The 21,122-nt window shown below is 41.4% G+C and overlaps 1 protein-coding gene across 1 annotated transcript; it reads right to left on the bottom strand.

Moving 5' to 3' along the window:
* Positions 1-135: 135 nt before the first annotated feature.
* Positions 136-5,480, bottom strand: gpr101 (G protein-coupled receptor 101). Its single transcript, XM_086101197.1, has one exon. The coding sequence runs from the start codon at positions 3,725-3,727 to the stop codon at positions 2,402-2,404; it is 1,326 nt and encodes a 441-aa protein (XP_085957323.1). The 5' UTR covers positions 3,728-5,480; the 3' UTR covers positions 136-2,401.
* Positions 5,481-21,122: the final 15,642 nt, after the last annotated feature.

A 21,122-nucleotide genomic window follows, 5' to 3' on the forward strand; every position in this document is an offset into this window, starting at 1 on the left:
AGGGTTTGTTTTGGCCACCATAGGCATGAACGTGACCCGTCGCCCACCCCCTCCAAGTTTTTATTTAATTTAGGGATCATTCATGTCATTTGAGAATAACCTGCATATACATTACACACAAAAAAGCCAATGACAAACTATTCGATGTTTTTTAATTGTTTTTGTCTGTAAAAGCACATGTAACACTTACCAGTGAATATAAACCCTTACAGACATTTTCTGGTGATAATACAAAATCACAAAAATACATTAAGTCACATTAAAAAAACAACAACCCAGCAGCACTGTATGAGGTCGATCGAGTGTACAGATGTAAAATGAAATTGTAAAACTAAGAAATACGGCTCGCGTCAACTGCTCATCAGATTTCTTAACACTCAGTAAATTTTATTGTGCTCAACTATTTATAAATGACTCGTTCCATGTAGGGGTTGCAAATACTGTTACCAATTATTCAGTTTTGAGTGCAACAGTCTCTTGACGGGTTTGAGCGGTGACTGCAAATTTAAACTCCAGAATTCGTGCCTCATCCCATTTGAAATGAACAGCAATCAACTATTGCAAAAGACAAAACATCCAGTGACATCTCTGCAATTACACCAGGAAGTAATTCCTTATTTCTTTCAAATGTCATAGATTTTTCTCTCTGTCAGGTAACATATCAGCCATACAAATCAGTAAATTATCAGTGTCTGTTGGAATTTGCATCACTAATTATTTCACACCATCCGTTGGTTAAAAATGTTACCAATTGACAGCAAGGAAGTCATGCTGGTCCTTCACGTGTTACTGGTGATGACTTAAAAATTGAATACAATCTCATCTTTGGACTTGTTACACCCAGGACGGAGCTTTGTGTGTGTCATGTAAGTAAACAACCCTTATTTGTGCACTTGAGTGAAAGAAAATGAATTATGACAAACCTTTATTATACGGCCATAGGTCCCTTGTGTGGATTGACATGTGCAATGAATCACTCTAGATTCGATAATAAGATAATAGATAAAAAGGTACTCTGAAAACCTGTTTGAATTACAATGAAGTAAAATTCTTCACTGGCTCAACCAGATTTATTCCAAACATGAGCTCTCGTACAGACATCACTCTCGAATACACACCCTGAGACGACTGGCTGGAGGCAAAACTTGGTCTCGCTAAAATATTAACCATGACAATCGACCAGCAGGATGTCAAGATTTCAAACATCCAATATAATTTACCAAACAACAGCAGACATTTACATTTGGCCTAAGCCACAGTAAATCTAAACCGGTGAACTGAATGTCTATGCACATACCAAATTGTGAACATTTTAACTAATTTTGAGAATGAAGCTTCAGGTCCGTTACTTATTGGCAATTATTCCATTTTACGTCACATTTGTGGAGTCTATGATCTGGCTGTTGCCTACATACATCATTTGCGATTGTTAATACTGAATGACCCGCACCACATAATCGTTCAGGATAATCTTTCAGAAACACAAGAGAAGCGGGGCCTTTTTTCTGACTTTGATCAGAAAATGGGAATATAGTCCATTTCTGTTTCTCAAGGTGCAGGTCCTGTACCACATCAGGCCAATGATTGAAGGCCAAGGTGTCTTTGAACGTTTTCACCTCAAAAAGAAAAGGCTACCAATTCATGCTACTCCTAAATAATGGATAAAGATCCCGAACAATAATTTAATCTGTGAATGTTAGTTCAAATAAACTCACAAAAAAAGTTTGGGATATTTTGGGTGCACCACAACCTTTGTAAAAATTACACAGTGATTCTGCCCCTCCATCGTGGGGTAATGTTCCAGACCCCACTCCGCAATAAGTGAAATCCGCAATATAGATATATCCTATTTAGATGTATGTTTTCATAGCATTTATACACCTTCAAAATAATAATCACATTTTAAAACATAAAATATATTAAGAGAGAAAGCAAGAGCAATGATGACAAAAAAAATATTGCACAGTGTAACTATATCAATCCCTCTGGGTTTACACTAAACAAATCTCACAATCTACATCAATAATCATGCCCGAAAATGTACATTCTAAAATAAACGTACGACAGTCAATTTCTGTAGGCATAAAAATCAGGATTTCCGTGGATTACATTCAATAATTTTCAACAAAAACTAGCCTGTGCTGAAATACTTTTGTTTTTCATCTGTCAAATTTACATCTCAAATTAAATAAATGTGCCGCCATCTAGTGGGTGAGAATGGACTTACAACCAATATAAAGTTATAAACCGTATAAAAAAACTAGTGGGACCGCGAAGGAGGGGTATTAAGTATCATCCATTTGAGTTTCAGCCTAAAATTTCACCTGAAAGCCAAATATTCTTAACTCTTTGGGAGCAGTGTACAGTTCGATTCGATCGATACATCCAAAATTTCACGTCTTTATGTACTCGGTTTGCCATGGACGGTGGGCTCCCGGTCCGAGCTGACACTGGTCATGGTGGTCTCCTTGCGGCTGTCCCTCGACCTCCTTTCGAAAGTGGGCGAAGACGACGTGGTGCACTCCTCCCAAGTCTGCAATGGAAAGACCCTGCCGGCCAGGCTAGGCAAGTGAGAGTGCGCCCCGGTGCGGCCCTCCACTGCCGTGGTGAGGCAGTTCTCGGCTGCCGAGCTCTGTCCCTGCTTGCAGAATATCCCGCAGAACAAAGCCAGGAATTCCTTCCTCACACTGCGGTGCATGTAGCCGTAGATGTACGGGTGCAAGCAGCACTGCAGGAAGAAGAGCACCAAGGCCAGAGAGGACAGCCAGGCGGGTACGACTTCTCTGGCGCTCATGGATATGGTGTTGAGTATGCTGTAGGGTCCCATGCTGAGGATGTAAGACGCCATGATCACAAAGACGACACGCGCGGCCTTGCAGTGGTAGTGGAAGCGTCGGTGCCTCACACGGGCGGGGTAGCCATTGGCTGATGAGGGGCCGTCCGGTGAACTCGCCTGCTGGGGTGGCATGCTGATCTGTCCTGGAAAGTCCTGAGGGCAGGGCTGGGAGTAGGATCGCGTCTGTATCGGGTGCACCAGGGCGTTCTGTCTCCTAGCCGCACGGAATACCATCCAATAGCACCCGAGCATGACGAGAACCGGGAGCCAGAAGGAGAAGGTGGCTACTACAACCGAGTAGGACAGGCTGTAGGACCACACCACCGAGCACATCTTGTGATGGTGGTTGAAGTCGATGGCGCCCCAGCCGTACAGGGGTGGCGTGCTCTGCAGGATGCTGAGCACCCAAGTGCCGATGATCAAGTTCGTGCCCAAATGAGGGGTCATCCGGGTGGGGTAGGACAAGGGGTGGATGATAGCAAGGTAGCGATCCACCGAGACGACGATGATAGTGTTGACGCTGGCAAACGCAAAGAGATGCATGAGCACCACCAAAGCCTGGCACAGTCTGGCATCCAGAGGCCAAACGCCCGGCACGGTGGCGGCGATGGCAAAGGGCATGACCAACACCGTCTGGAGAAGATCAGCCAACAGGAGGTTGAGGACAAAGCGGTTGGCCACGTGCAGAAGCTGAGGCTTCCTCTGGAAAACCAGCAGCACCACCACATTCCCGAACAAGGAGACGCACACGATCACGGATATGAGCGTGATCTTGAGAACGCTGTTGGTCACCGAGTCCCACACCGGATCTCCACCGAGAAAGTCATAACTGGAATCCGGGGGAGCGTCGGTTACATTGGGGCCGACGGTGGGTGCCTGAGTGCTTGGCATAATTGGCGTCTCTATGCCTGCCTGTTAGGCCTCGTTAGTTCATCGTGAATAACACGGGATACATTTCAATTCCATGCTACCGGCGAAAGTTTACGGATTCTGTGCCGGGGTGGAACCGTTTTGGGTTCTCAGTTTGCATTTTGTGCGCACATTGAGAACTTCCTCTCACAGGCCAAAAATATGTTAGGTTTACCATAGACCGAAAGGTGCAATCAGGCCACCGTTTTTCAAATCATGTTCAGGAAAATGGCTGTTGGCTTACATGATAACAATCCTGAAAATTGGAACATTCAAAATCTACTGCGTTATCGCTACGGTACAAACGGTCATCTGAGGAAATGTTGACATGCGATTGGGCGAAAAATGTCCCAGACAAAACCATAATCGATGATTGTTGCAGTGTTGCTGCTTATAATTGCATTGCTGGAAAACTAACATCCAAGTACGGATTCAAAAGAAGGTTTCAAATAGGTCACCTCGCCAACTCCAGGCTCGGCATTCGTATTTCAGCATTTTCACTCAGTTTTTTTTTTGAAGGGGGGGGGGTGCAGGGGGTGAACGGGAATAGTTTCGTCAATGTCTGTCCACGAAAAGTCTTTTTTTACTTGATTGTTGCCATGGAAACAAAATTGGTGTGAATTAGAGTCTCGCTTGCTGCTATTCCTGCCCGTGACTGTCAGTCTTGGGTGATCCCGTGTGCCTTGGGTGATCCCAAAGTCAGCAAGAACCAGCTTTGACCTTGTGATTAGAAGTATAAAAAAAAGATGTTCGAATATCAGTTGGAGGAGAGCCACTGGATATGCGATTAGTCCATGATGGAGCATGGAGGTCCAGGTGCAAAAGTCTTGGAGCAAATGTTAGCAAAATGTTCACTCAGTCCACTTATGTGTGAATATGTAGTCTTCACTCCTGTGATAGACAGCTAATCAGTCCAGCGTGTTCCATCCGCAACTCACCCAAAGTCAGCAGGAAGCAGCAGCATTAAAAAAAAAAAAAGAATTTGAATATCAGTTCAACAAACTATTGGATGTAAAGAGTCCATTGTGCAGCATCCAAATGCAACAGGCCTCTTGTGGCTCACATCTCCACCCAAAATCTTTAAACATTTTTTTCATCCATATATGAAACTACACGTTTCGACTTAACCCCTAAAACAGCACTCGGGTGTGAATGTCTGGTCGTTCCTCCGGTGATTGACAGAAAGCCGAATCAGTCCAAGGTGATCCCGCCTCTTTCTTCCCCCAAAGTCAGCAGGAACTATCAGCATAACAAACGGGTTGACTATCAGTTCAGCAATCAACAACGATTTGATGTAACAAACAAGCCATTTGCAGCAGCCAGATGCAAAGGGCCTCATTGTAGCTCACATCTGCAGCAGCACACACGCAAACGTCCACAATGGACGCTCCGCTCAGCCACACACGCAGCGGCGAACGTCGGTGAGCAGGCGTGCACAAAATAACGTCTTTACCCCTCAAATGATATTGGAGCAGTCGGTTCCGGTGAGGTGGCTCGGTCTCGTCATTCCACCCCCCTCAACCTCCACTCCCAAACCTCCCCCGCCTCCATTTCGGAGCTCCGGTCGATGGCAGCGAGCAGATGCCGCGCGTCTTCACCGCTGCGGGGGTCTCTCATCCAGACGAGCACATCCTTCCTCTTTCGGATTTGCAGCCTCATCAAATATTTAGGATCGGATCCGCTTTGCCGACTTAACGGTCCGCTCGTGTCGCCGAGGTGTCACACATCCAGAAGCGAGGACACCTGCATGATACCGAGGACCGGCTGGGAATTTGTCACCAGCCCCCTCCTCATCATCCAACATCCACCCCCTCCTTTTTGTGTGTGCTAGCACGCTTTTCAACACCATGCCTGACACTTCGGATTGTACACGTCAAACATTTTTTAATGGTTTAATTTGTTCTTTGTTATCCTCAGTGTGAACAAACACATAAGCAATATCTTTTAAGGGTCATTCCAGAACGGGAACTGGGAATTTTAAATAGTTGGCTTCACAAAATATAGAACCATACATTTTTTCAAATTTTAGTTGTCCTGACACAATAAGGAAAAGTCGTGAAGGTGATTACGTCGGGAAAGCGATTTCTATGTACAGTATTTAAAGTAAAAATACTCTTGAGCACCTCCTAAAGGCATTTTACTATTGTCCAGTCGTATTGCAACTTGCATTTCAAATATAACATCCTAACATTCATATCATTTAAATATTTCCACCTATATGTCATCCGAGAATCACTTCAATTCCGTTTTTCTTTTTTTATTGTACAGCAAATTTTGTTCTTGACGAGTTAGCATAGCAGCTAACACAGTTAGCATGTACTTTGGAGCCAAAATGATGACATTAGCACTGATTTGCAACCCTGTTACTGGAATTACATTAACACTAAAATTATAATTAAAACCAAATCCTTCCAAAATACTCTTTAAAGTTTGTTTGGTGCCTAAATAGTCCTCCAATTCTGGAATTTTTTATGTGTTTGGTTGTATCATATTTGTTATTTTATGTTAAATGTTCTGTAAAGTGCTTACTTCCAGCTGCAGCTGTTGTGAAAGTGCTATATTAAGATGTATTGTATTGTATTGTATTGTATAAACTAAACAGCCTCATTAAAACGTCCCACTCATCTTCCCCTGCATGATTCAATCAGTTGTTTATGAGCTCTTTATTTAAAACTGCATGACTGGCCGTCAGGGGCAACCCGAGCTGAATAGCACTCCAATTTTTATTTGGTGCATGGGTGCAAGAACCTACTGAAAGATGAACAGTTTGCATCAGTTATTTATTACTGTATTAAATGACACTTTTTCCCCTGTACTGTGTATTGATGATGCTTTTTCATTTAATTTTTGGAATATGTATGAGGGACAATGGAGGGGAATTCAGTCACAGAGCTACACTCCGGTGCAAAACATATTTTCTTTCTGAGTAATATTTGCAAGAGATCCCAACCAAATAAAAAAATAACCGCTTCAGGGTGTCCCCTGCCTACTGCCCGAAGACAGCCGCGACCCTTGTGAGGATAAGCGGATCGGAAAATGGATGGATGGTTGTTTGATGGCATAGTTTGGCCAAGGAACTGCAGAGAAGCAGTATCATGACAAACCCAAAAAGGTAAGCAGAGCTGCAATGTTGATACAATACAATAAAATACATCTTGATTTATAGAGCGCTTTCACAACAGCTGCAGCTGTAACAAAGCGCTTTACAAAACAGTTAACAGAAAGTAAATAATAAGCACAACACACAACATAAAAACACGGACAGCCGTGCAATCCTAACCACTTTTCCCTCACACGCTTTGTTACAAATTAGCATTGGCTCATAGCGAACTTGTTGACCTGGGCATGTACTGTATATGTGACCTGCAAAATGCACAGATCAAGTGCAGTTATGAGTGTAAAGACCAGTGTAATTCATTTGCTTGGTGGTCAAGTGCTGCCTCCATCAAAGTCAAAAAAAGTCAGTCGTGTGAGCTCACTTCTCTTGTTCTTTAATTTTTGTTTGTAGGTTTTGGAGGACATTTTGAAAGGTGGTAAAGACATTACCATCTTAATATATACACTATTTCAGTAAAAAAAATCTGTTGCCAATTCATGTTTCCTTACATAGGTTATTCATGAGCATATGTATAATGACGATGCTCACTGTCCACACTTGCATCAACTAATGACATTCACTCTAAGAGGTGTGACATTTGCAAAGATAAAGTTCAGTTTAGAAAGATATTAAGTGCATTATATAATTACATTTTTATTTTATGTAATTGTATTTAATTATAATTGTACTTGTAGCCTTGTCTTTATCTATTTACTATTCTTTTTAACGTTTTGACCCTCTTCTGTTAATAATAATAATAATAATAATACATTTTATTTATAAGCGCCTTTCAAGACACCCAAGGACACTTTACAATAACAAAAAACACAAAACAATACGGGTTGAGCAGCGGCAGCCAAAACGCGCCAGCGTTCACTCAACCCGGAAGTCAGAAAGAAACCACAAGGGAGGGAGAGGGGGGAAAAAACCATGCTCGAACTACCCTCATTTCTTAGTGAGCTGTGCTTATTAAAAAAAAAAAAAAGCATCATAATTAAAAAAAAAAATCCACCTGCCTACATGTTTAGAAATGTGTTTGATTTTTTTCTCTTTAAGATTTCTGATGCATCGTATGTATGCACAGTTAAGCTATTTCAATTGATTGTCCAATAATAACGTAAGAAAGAAAACTCTTTGTATCATTTGTTTGGCTTTTACAAGCCAAGACTTGTATTTGTACTGTCAGCATGGTGGATATTATTCACCTTTGCTCCATTTAAGTGGCTTTGAAACTCAAAGCATCCCCTGAAAGGTTTTTTTTTTAATATTACACAACGCTTACTAACAAATCAAACAATTTATATGCTGTCATACAAGCGCAAAACAAATGTATTCGCTTGTATTAAGATGTGCTTCATTCATGATTTCCAGTCAAAATGTAATTGACATGTTGTGCCATCCACGAATCAACACTGTTGGATTGATTATTTTTAGTCATCATACATTCGCTTATGCCTGACATGATAAATTGATTATGCTTGCAAAGAAGAACGCTTATGCTTGCAATCATTAATTGACTATGCCTGCAATGAAGAACGCTTATGCTTGCAATCATTAATTGACTATGCCTGCAATGAAGAACGCTTCTGCTTTTAATAAAGATACATTCTTTATTATGTACTCACATTTTATCCATTATATACTTACTTTTATAATTAAGAATGCTTGGTGCACTGTGTGGAAGTTTAGGGACGCAACCACCTTTCCGAGGACGTGGTTGGGACGAGATAAGTGTTAAGACTAAACAGTGAGCAAGGGTGAACAGTGAATGGAGCCATCAACACCAGCTGCGGCGTGATGTTTTTGTGACAATTGCACACATGTACGGAATTTGCACTCACATACACACACATAGTCAAACAAGTTCAGTGTGTGTTCAACAGCCCCCACCCTTTAGGTTGGACACACCTATGTAGTAGCTTTCCCAATAAATGAGGAGGTGAAGGGGGAGATCGTTAGGGTTACGTGCGGAGAACTGAAACCGAATGCTTCTCCTCGTTCCCTCCTGGTACCAGAATCGAGTCTCCTGTCTCCTCCTTTTGTTTATTCCTGAGTGTCAAATTGGATAAACCTGACAAACACTCTGTAATGAGCCGTTTTATTTCAAGTTCATCAGAAAGGTCTTTTGATGTGATGAATTCAGATTGCAAATGACAAGTACAAAGGAGCCAGTGCTGCTCTTTATTATGTGCACGAGTAGTAGGCTTCAAAGGGACCTGACGCAGAAACGCTCCAATTATGCCTCACATAAAATGGAGTGGAGCATCCATGATTTCCTGCCACTCACTGACACCTATTGGTCAACACAATGAAACACAGGACAGAAGCAGAGTCCATTCAGTGAGTCTGAACTTGTCTCCAAAAGCGTGCGTTTCATTTAAATCAAATGCATTATTGCTTACATTATTGCTTGTACGTACATACACTGCGGATGTTCTATTCTTACGCCGCAATGTTCAGATTCTACCTTCAAAAACAATACTTAAGTAATTTATAAATAATAATATTCCGTTCTCAGAGATAGTGTTTCTACGTGAAATTCAGGTTTCTTACGAATTAGGGTATCAAGGAAAAGTTAGGGTTTCAAACAGGCCCTGAACTGGCCGGGTTTACATGGATCCTTGTATTCCAATTTGAATGAAACCGCTTCATGTAAATACTGCATCCGGAATATAAAGGCCAAATGGAGACTCGTCAGGGCACATATAACATAACTTGACTTCCACTTTGACTAAAATTAGAATTGCATCAACATTTAATCGTGATTTTGATTTTGGCTTCCCACGTTCTGAAAAACATGTGTAGAGGGCGTGGTGTTTTCGACGTTCCGAAAGAACCCTGAATGCACCCTTTTGCTCGTGCAGCGAGCATGATTCTGCCGTCACGTAGCATCCTTTAAACTTTTGAACGACACCCCGTTAGTTAACTGCAAAAATAAATTACACAACAGAAAGGATAACACCAATTTTATATATTATATATATTTGAGCTAATGGTAAAGTCAATGTAATATCGCATTGACGTGCTACTGGTCAGTTAGCATCACCCTACGGGAGTGATATTCTTTGAAATAAGGAATATTCACACTCAAACGCTGTCGGAACGCATCCACACAGGTAACATAACAACACTTAAAGGCACATATTCTTCCCAATATGCGAAAAACGAGGTATATTTTCACAGTAGAGCTCTTTGGAGCATTTTTCTTATTCTACTGTTCTTATCTCAATGTGTGTATTCCATGTATGCACGATAACACACTGCCCCTCACAGGCCAATTCGCGCACACCAGGAAGCAGTACAGTATTTATTTTTATTTATTATTAAAATTGCAATTGTAATATATTCCTATTGGACTTTGCTCCTATTTTAAGTTGTGGTTGTTGTTTCATATTGTAGTTCAGGTTTCGTTGTTGTTTCAAATTGTAGTTCAGATTTCAAGGATTAATTGAATGAATGGTTATGAGGCTATGATGCTAATTTGGTGTAGTTGAGTTTTAGTAGTTCACTAAATATTACATTTTGAAGTCAATGACTAATCGTTTAATGATCACAATTTCAATATCAATCAAAGTAATCCTGATCATAATTTCTTTCCGTAATCACCCAGCCCTTGTGCACTTGATCTCACACGAATGTGCACAGTGGTTGGGAATGACTGGCTAATGGAGTGGTGGGAAAAGAAATGAACTTGACCTGAAGCTGACCTGAACATAGAACCCTTTCCTTATGGTTGATGGCCTCCTGTCTCTGAGTGAGAAATGGGTCAAACTCGTGGTCACACAAACAATTGCACACATACATATGTGATGGCGGTGCATGCAGCAAAGGCTAAATCTTTGTAAACACACAGATTGAGAGTGAGCGTCAGCCTTTCATTTCTGAGCACAATAGCAGTTGTCTCCTGAGCCCAAAGAGTTTAAAAGTAATTACTAGTGTTTTCTCCCAGGAGTAATCAGAAAGGTGATTACTCCGCCACACTTGGCCGCCGTTGTCGCCGGCCGTGCACTCACGCTCTTGACACTGACAAAGGAGGTGAGAGAAAAGTGCTTTCAAGAATTTAAAAGTGCTTTTTTTTTTTTTAACAAGCTTCTTTTGGGAGATTAACTTGCAATGAGGGCTACCTGCCTCTGACTGACACATTCCCTCTCTGCATTCACGGCGAAAGGCCACAAAGAGGAGGCACAGCTGCATGAAAGCGAATGGTGAATGGCTATACTCACTACAAAAGACAACAAACCTCAAGCGTAAGGAAATAATGTTTTTTTCTTTTCTTTTTTCTTTAATGTGAGGCTTCCATTCACCGCCAAGGTCATTCCTTCTTTTTTGAGCAGACACTCGAGTCCACAAGGCCTCAATCTAATTATTTTAGGATGTAGGTGGCATGTTATGCTGCCAAAAACGGACCACTACTTACCACTTTAATTCAGTCATTCCATTTGACTGCTCCTGCTTGCCTTCCTTTCCTTTTTCCAATGGACATCACACAGCCGTGAGGCCCTTTAGTATATATAGCCTTGGACTCCGTTTTTACATATAAATCATACATATCTCACGTACAGCTGGTGTAAGTTTATAGTTTAGGGCAATGATTCCCAACCTTTAATTAACCAAGTGACATATTTTGAGTTTGAAAAATTGCACGGCACAACACCAAATGAAATTGTCACAAAAAGAGGATACATACTGTATGTCAATTCCATCCTTTTTGCCATCTAATAGAAGATGATATTTTTGTTCTTTCTGTCACTATAAATTGCTGGCATAGATAGATGGACAAAGATATGTTATTTGGTATTAATAAATACATTTCCCACCAATTCAGTAAAATGTAATAATTTCCCATGGAACACCTTTAGAGCTCTCATGGCACACTAATGTGACCCGACACATTAGGTTAGGGGACATTCAAACTCATGTGAAATGGAAGTAGCACACACCCCCAACCATTAAAAGCACCTAATCAACCCAAAATCCAATTCAGCTGGTCTAGTAGGCTCCCCCCCCCCTCCCCACAGTTTTGTAGTAACATCCTACAGCACAAGTCTTCAGAGAACTTGTACAGCATCAGAGGGAATCTCATTTCTCAAAAGTGAAGAGTGCACTTCCAAGGTGTTAAATATAAAATATGTGCAGTGTTCACAGTCATCACCAAGTGGAGAAACAACAGGCTGCTAAGAGGCCAACAAAAACATTGAAGGAGCTGCAGAAATTGCTGGCAAGTACCTGCTGTTTAGTAAATACGTGCGCTGACTTGCTTCAACATGAATTCATTTTTTGTTTAGTTACAACTTGAGTTGCAGAAGTCAAATTAATGATGGTTTTATACCACAAATTTGAACAGGGGTGTGTAGACTTTATGTCCACTGTATGTTGTTAAATTGTCAAGTTTTTCCACACCATTTTGCCAAACAACCATCTGCGTGCATTCGTAGCGACTTTATTGGTGAATTGTGGAACCCAAACCATTCACCATCAAAGGCAGATTAGACCGCAGACACCCCTCCAACTGCACTGGCCCCCCTCCCAATCTGATCCCATTCATTATGTCCATTATGTCCACAGAGAGAGAAACTGCATGTGTCCTCGCTTGTAATGTGAAAATTGCACATTCCTTTATTTCAGATGGGAAGGCGGGAGCTGAATGGATTTGCTTTAATATAGCAGACATGGGATACCACATACAGAGAGAGAGAGAGTGTGTGTGTGTGTGTGTGTGTGTAAAAGGTGGGGGTTAGACTTCTTTGCTTTTTGCTCACATAGTGGAAAGGCCCTGACAGGTGTGCTTTTGTACACGGTATATGTCTATGTGAGCATTTGTGTGCTTGCAGATGTGAATTAACACAGATAGGAAGGTGTGTGTGTGAGTGCGTGTGAGTGTGGATGTGTGCTTAACCGCCACTCCCTGGTTGAAGCCAAAGGCCTTCTCACTTGCGCGTGCTGTGGTTTTTAGAGCAGGCCAAGATTTGATGCTGAATAACTGGAAGTAAGCGCTCACAATAAAAGTGTATGTGCACACGGATTGAGTTGGCTTCTTTGGCATTATCTTGAATTGGGAGTGATGTCGGATTGAGTGGGAACACCAAAGCCGTTTTGGTAAGCAAAGTCCCCTTCTGCTTGTTTCATACAAATTTATTGTAGAAGTGACAAATTGTCGTGTGCAGTATAGTGATGAGTTTTGTATTAGAAATGTGACAGTTGTTTTGAATTTTTAAAAAATGAATGAAATGTATACATAAATGATTAATTACTCCAAGGAATCAGAGACACTCAATATGGCGTGTGTGTGTGTGTGTGTGTGTGTGTAGGTACTTTACTAGATGTACTGTACATTGTGAGAATATAATGAATATTTTCTCTCTGTATCAGTATGTTTTAAAAAAATAAATTCTATTATTGATAGGGATACTCTACTCTTGTATACATTAAATCAAATTATGTACATTTATTGTTCATTTAGTGGACCAGAGAGGCTCAAAATGGATACAGCTTGATGTTGGAAAAGTGAAAGTTTGTTTGTTTAAACAAAAAACACTATTATTTCAGGCAGGTTTTATGTATTTCAAATGACATTAATTAAATCACATAGAATTAAATACGTTTTGTAGTTTGTGTACCAGGGATCAGACAAAACTCAACATGGACTAATTTGTATAATATATATATTTCATTACGATTTGGTGTGGTATTATGTTGAACCTCTGTGTAGTTTTACATTTGGCCACTAGATGTCAGGGTTCGCCTTAACATCCAAAGCCTGCAACCCCCTCACGCACTCTCCACTTCGTTCTCCCCTCAGTAGTGTGTACCTGAGGGGGGTAAACTTGCGCAATCCTCCACATGCTTTGACAGCTTCCCCAGGAAGCTCTGCTGACATTTGCCTCACTTAATGACACAAGCTAATTAATCATTAGCTGTCCCCGAGGTATTGCAGTTAGAGGGGCTTTGTCATGCCTGCGCCCAGCGGGGGGGCACCCGGCCTCGACACGTTATGTATGCATAACTGCCTCGTTTCCACGCGGCAACATCTTAATTCGCCGCCGTTTAGCTGCTTTGACTGAAGCGCGTTCTCCCTCTTTTCAGCCCTTCATCGCGGATAAAGTGTAATCTGCTCACAGATAGGGGAGCCACCTTAAGTTTCCCGTCAGCTTTCTCGTGTAATACGACGTCGAGTGTCTGTCCAAAACCCAAAGGGGTGCCCTTGGCCTCTAATGGTGTCTGCCTTACAGATCAGAGCTACAAAATACAGCGGAAGGAGTCCCCCAGTTGACATGAGCTTTAACAAAGTCACAATAAGCAAATACTGTTTTCCCATTTGATTGGTTGACATTTCTCAAAATTTTTTGTTTTGGTCTGTGTTTCCAGCCAAAACTGGAGTTAAGACCAACTTTCAGATACTCAAGTGAAGTGGAAAAAAAGCACCAATGAAGGTACTGTAAAACCCTCATCTGAAGGCAAGGAGAGACACAGTTGCTGATGCGCTCTCATTTTTTCTATTGAACAGGACAAACAAACAAACATACAAATACCAAATGAAAACACTTGTAAAGAGCTCCTGAATGCAACATGTGAGCCACAGGGTAGCATCAATAAGAAAAGCTCAACAGGAGCGAGTTCGCAACGATAACATGGCATAGCTCGAGTCACCTATCTAATAATCTGTGCCAAAAAACTAACAGCCCTTTTATATATATTTTTTAGTACAAATATTTACTGTACTGCAATAAAGATTTGACTACTGCTTTCGATGTACAAAAATCATGACCCATTTCATGTCACTCGGCTTTGGCGCTGTCACACTCTTATGCAATGAATGCCAGATGCAAAAATAACGCATAAAAGGATGTGACCATTGATGCATAATGACGCTCATTATTTCCATGTTGTAGTTTGATGTGGTTTGTTGTGTCTGAATAAAGGTGGTCGAATATTTGAAATGTGTGTGTGTGTGTACACACAAACCCGAGCTAACAAGGCCACGGAAGTCGGGAATAATGATCCCTCATGGGGTGAAACCTTCTCCAGCTCGGCTTTGACGCCGACATGTGTAGGAAAAAAAAAATAACCTTTGTAAATCTATGACGGAAAGGAAAGGTGCCCCCCACCAGCTTCTCTTACCGGGGACATGAGTGTTGGGTGGTGCATATGTGCTGCGGGAGGGGAGGCATGGGAGGGTGGTGCTGGTTGGAGATGGGGGATGAGGGGGCTCTCTGATGAGGGGTCGGGCAGCGGGGGGGCTTTAAAGTCTTCAAGGTTTTGGGATGAGACTCAAGGTACCCTTGGGTTGCTGTGACCCCTGACACCCGCTTGCTTGCCCTCACTCTTTGTGGCGTGACGGGGAAATGGTGTGTTTGTACTGTGTGCATGGGGATCGCTTACATGTGGACATCATACAGCGCACGTATGGAAAAAATGCATAAACAAATACTCTGTTACGTTTAGATGTATGTATGGCACCGGTGGGATAAATTCATAGTACATGCGGAGAGATAAAAGACACGGGCTGACATATTTTTTGCTGCACAGGAGGGCGCACATGAGCACTCGCGCATACGAGTACCTTTTAGTGTACACAAATGGTGGAAAATCTAGGTCTCATTTTATTAACCCTTTCATGCACCAATAATGGCAACCTGATAACGTGATAAGCTGTCCACTGTAGTAACCGCTGTCCCCGAAAGTGTTAATATCACAAAAACAGGGGTGTGTAGACTTTTTATATACAGTGCATGTGGCATAACGACTCCGTTGAGAGTATCATGAAGAAAAACTTTGCTGTACTTTTAATTAATTTTCTAGATTTAAAGACGGGCAGTAACCTATGTTTGGCCCATTAAAAATAACCCCTATAATCAAAAAGAGGTTTTTGAATTATTCCATGTCCCACATGGGCCTAATTATTGATATGCAAAGAATAATTTGCCAGCTTTGGTGACCCTGCTGTGCAAGGTATCATTTTATATCGCTTGGATACACAGAAGAAATCTTTCCTCCCGACTTTAATCACGGCTCTGGTTTCACTTCGCTATGAGCGGCCATTCTAATTGTGCAAGTCAACAAATAGAGGCAAGCGTTTTAAAAATGAATTATTCATAAACAAACACAACTTTCTCAGCGACCTTGTTGGGCAAATGTAAGAGTTGTACTTAAGTAGATTTTATATCATATTTTATTGTGTATTTTTACTGTCATTTCTATTATTTTGCCCCTCAAAAGTAATTTCATTTATTGTAACACTTCAGTAGTTCGGTTGACATTCATTTTGTGTAATTTGAACAAGAGGCTCTGTAATTTCTCAAACGGACTAATTTGGGGAGTTTGAAGATATGATAGCCATTTTTGTTTTACTAGATCTAGTTTATTTACAATTTATATTATTCATAAAGAGGAATTAATTTGAAGTTTTTAGCACAGTGGTGTCTAAATATAAAAGTAGTACAGTACAGGTAATTGGTGCCAAGGAAGTGTGCTAAAGTGATGCATACTGACTGAAAGCTGAGCTTTAAATTAGAATGACAGTTTTTATGCTGCATTAGGTGAATGGCCATTCTGCAGCTCTGTCTCATTCGCCCGCCTCATGCACCTGGAGGCAATAACATAAACGTTTCATTGAGATATCTCAACTCCTCTCAGCTCATCAGTGCGGCATTAATAAGAGAGGATAAAGAATATATGCCGACGAGTACTGTGATATTTGTTGGTAAAAGGAAAATAACACTGCAACATATGTTCAATTCAGCATTTTGTGTGTTGTGTTGTATTGTGAAGGTACTTGAGTTAAGTTCACTGCCACCATATAGCGCTCGTCTCTCAAATCTGCCTGATGCAAAGATAAAATAGGCCACAATTTGTTGCAATCGCCTTCCCCACGACACACCGGGGCGTGCCCTTCCCATGGGAGCTCCATCTGCAGGCCCTAAAGTGATGGCCCCGCCCCTTCCGCTGCTTCCACCGCCGCTCGGCATCTTGAAGGCAAACACGGGCCCATGCTGGGAAGCCGAGTTGGCTGAGCAAATGTACCCGACAGACGCAGCGCTTGTGCCTGGAGAACATGTTTAACAATGCACACTCAACACCTGTCTCGGAACGGCGGGTGCGGAGGAGTTGGGTCGATGGGACTACATGATGGGAGCCCTCAGCATTTATTCTGTATCCTACTCGTGAGGCAAAATTGTGCATTCGTCTGCACACTACGAGTGAAGCACTAGATGATAACCGGTAGAAATATGTCACCAGTAGTACTAGGAAGCACACAATTGTCAACTAGTGTGCAATTAAGTTTCAGTGGTAACAAGTAGTTGTTCTACTAGTAAACAGAAATGTCATACAGAAGTGGTACAACTGTCACGGGACATCCAGCTTGTGCACGGAATTGGACGTGCACTACTATGCTCTTTTTCATCACTTGTAAGATATTTCAGCATCGTAGAGAATAGAGTTTTAAAATTCTGCTTCTGGTCTATAAATTGCTGAATGGCCTGAATACATTACGCACATATTAATTGATCGCAGACACGGGTCAATTAGTGGAGCCCAGGTTTCACACCGAAAATGCTGAAGTGGCATTTAGCTGTTATGCACTACACAAATGGAATAAGTTACCAACAGAAGTACAAATACAGGTTCAAAACATTTTTTCTCCTCACATTTGAAGCAGTTTTTCACATCAATTTCACTGTGTGTAATTTTAGAAAGCTACTTTTTATTTCTTCACTTTGCTTTTAATCTTTGGTTTGTAAATGTGCATAAGTGGTGTCGATGCATTTAACATTTTTTTTTTAAACAAGGTACTTTTGTTCTCTTTGCCTTTGAATGTCTTCAGCTACTCTGTTTGTACATGCTTTTAAGTGTTGTGGTTTTGCTAGCGTGAAGCGCATTAAGTTGCCTTGTGTATAACCCCCCTCCCCATTTTCCAAACCGGTTGTCCTCACTATGGAATTGCTTTATAAACAAACTTGCCTTGCCTAGAACAACAACTTGGGCGCACTCGTTGGGTGATTACAGTTCATGTTACTAGTGAGGCAAATCAGTGCGCTAATTGATAGCTACTGTATGTGCTACCAGTACTGCTAGTGAATTGATACAATTCTACTAGTTACCATCTAGTACTTCTCAAGTCGTCCTACTAGGCTGTAGTACGAAAAATGTTACTAGTAAGACAAGATTGCTCCACTATGCCATAACCTAATCATTCTACTAGTGCACTTAACTGTCTAAGCAGTGAAGAGAGAGTGTACAGGAGATAATTCAGGACACTAGAATATGGAATACCTCCCCTCACTGCTTTCTACCTGCTAGGCACTCAGCTTAATTGTGTCTTCTTATGAATCCTTGTGGCTTTCTAATGGCGTCTGCTCGTTTTGGCTGCATGATGGCCATTGCGAGTGACATTCCAAGGCCTTCCCTCTGTTGTTTGTTTATTGAAGGCAACTCTCCCGTCCTCCCTCCCTCGGCCTCGTCCCCTCGCCGGTGTCCGAGGGTGGAGCGCTCTCCCGGAATCACGCAATTACATCTGGCACAACTCTGCATGAAGTAACGCTTTAAGAGCCTTTGTGCGTTCCGCCTTTGAAGATCCGCCGCCTTCTTTCTTCAACTTTCTCCTTTTGTCCACCCCCCCGCACTCCCCGCCTTCCTTCACCGCCCTCTGTTGTACATCCCTCGCAGTCTCAGCTTCCCCCGCCCTTCGCCGTCCCTCGTTCAAGACACAAGACAGAATGCGATGTGTCGTCTCCCTCGCCGCACAAAGCCCCGACGCATTGGACACACCTTGGCGAGCATAAAGGCTTGACAATTGCGAGCGGGCTTGGACACGCAGAGACCGTGCTGCCAAGCCCGATAAAGACACTTCAAAAGTCGGCCTAGCGGACGTTAGTGGGCCTTCTTCTCTTTCGCTTCCCATGGAAATAAGGCGTTGCGGTGTATAAAGAACTTTGATTACCATTTTCTTTGCCCCATATAATGAAATAATATATTTTAATATTCTGCTTCAGGTCTATGAATCCCTGAACGGTTTGGGACTTGAATACATTGAGAAAATGATAATTGAATATATAAACCCAGGCGGGCTCTGAGGCCTGCAGGCTTGGGTCAATCAGGGGAGCCCAGAGTTCAAAGCAAACACGGTGAAGCAGCAATTGGCTGTTATGCCGCATGCAAATGGAGTAAGCTGCCAATAGAAATGAAGTCAGCCCTGAGTGAATGTTTTTAAATTCAGGTTAAAAACCTTGCCCCACCCCCTTACCTTTTGATTTTAAACGGTTTTAATTATTTCACAGTACTGTCGTTTAGTAAATTTAGAAACTTTTTATTTCCTATTTATTTTTACTTTTAAATCCTTTCAATGTTTTTAAAAGAGTGGTGATGTGTTTTAATGTTATCAATGTAATTTAATTTTTATGTCTCTACTCATGCTTTTAAATGACTTGCATTCTTCTGTTTTCAAAATCTCTGAAATTGGTTTGCATTTAAATGTTGTATTTTACCTTTAAATGTTGTTGGGTTTTGGGATTTTTTTTTGCCTTTAAATGTTGTTTGGTAACTATGTGAAACGTATTGAGTTACGTTGTGTATGAAATGCGCAAGATAACGCTGGCTTGCCTTGCCTAATAACATCATCGCCAAAGTCATTTTTAATGTTCTCAGAAGACAAGGGGGGAAAAAAACCTAATAACTAATTCAGAGGCCAATTGCCTTGATGCAACCTTTGCAGATAACTATGACCTAGATGGCTAAACAGACACTAACAGAAAACATTTTTATCACTTTGGTAGTTTTTTTTTCTCAATATTATGACAGTAAAAAAACCAAAACAAAAACCAGACAATTATGCTATCAGCCAAACAATTTTGACAAAACTTTGACAAAACTGACAGAACTGATATTCTGCAAAGAAAGTGAACCCCGGTTTATCGCTGAGGATAAAAATGCACCTGCAATAGGTGAAAACCATAAATGATACCCATTCGCTCTCAACACATTTAAAGTCTGTGTAAATACATACATTTGTCACACCACGGAGAAGTGTTAAAATCCTTCCAAATCTGAATGATTAAAATCAATATATCAATATATAATGAGGGTTAAAAATCATGAAAAAAAAATCAAGCCACTCTCTCCTCTGAATGCGCTGAAACCACGCCCTTGCTCAACTTTCAACTGTCAATTAAGTACCATGACTACGACCTGGAGAGATACTACTTCATCCAGCATGTTATTTTTTCTTCAGTTTTTTTTGTATTTTAACTTGCATGTGAAAATATGCTGAATGCATGTGGTGGCTGGAATACAGTATATCCCATTTCGTTGTCTCAGGTCTTTTCCATGCCATGACAACGATATAAAATGTCAATAATATACTGTATATCTTTTAATTTATATTAAAAACGTGGTTTTAACTATTACACTGGTGAACAGCTAATTCTAATCTGAGATGGGTTTTTTGTATCCTAAACATATTTTTGACGTTGAAAAAAGTCTTTTTTTTTTTTCTTTTTTAAAGCACATCAGTTTATGGACATACTTTCATTTTTTGTTTTGAGATGTTTTTACACCTATAAAAGTTTGTCTAATACGAATTTCACTATGCGTTGTAATTCACAGCCATGACGTTTCAGAAAAAAACCCCACTTATTGCTAAACCTAACCTTTAATTCATAAATATTACTAAATATATAACTATGGAGTGTTGCATATTATTGCATCTATATTGTTGTTATTGTTATTATATATGTTACTATGATGAAATTTATGAGCCAGGTTAAAAAAATGTAGCAGGCCGAGTGGGTGGTCATTCTTTGCTCGCCCCTGGTTCAGATGTTAAAAATTCTTATTCGTGTACCTTGCTTCAAGATCCCCCCCCACCTCCCGACATCATAAAACATGAGTCTTCACGGGTAGCGCCCTCCTCCTTGTAAGTCTCTCGCTCTCTGCCTCTCATTGAAACAGATAGCGTTTTATGCTGGGCACAATCAGGACTATTCAGCGTCAGGCTGAGCAGGGCCTCCCCACCTGCGCTCGCAGTCCAATCGCAACCTAATGAACACATTTGGGAGCAGTCTGTTCCAAATTACTACCAGTTGGAGCCCAGGCCACAGGTAACTCACCCGCATCCCTTAACCTTTTTTTTTTTTTTTTTTTGCCGATCAAACTCTGCGCCTTCATGTCAGCCCACCCGCCTCAGCATCACATGTCTGCTTTGGAGTTCTGAGCTTCCAGTCTTAATCAAATGAAGACTGATATTGGGGTGGGGGAGGAGGGGGTGGCACCGTCAGCATTCCGACA

This window comes from Hippocampus guttulatus, chromosome 2, assembly GCF_054856545.1.
Source record: "Hippocampus guttulatus isolate MCC_2025c chromosome 2, RoL_Hgut_1.0, whole genome shotgun sequence".
Lineage (NCBI taxonomy): Eukaryota > Metazoa > Chordata > Actinopteri > Syngnathiformes > Syngnathidae > Hippocampus > Hippocampus guttulatus.

Bases quoted from the DNA above. Each gene is read 5' to 3' on its own strand.
- gpr101 (XM_086101197.1), bottom strand. From the start codon at position 3,727: ATGCCAAGCACTCAGGCACCCACCGTCGGCCCCAATGTAACCGACGCT.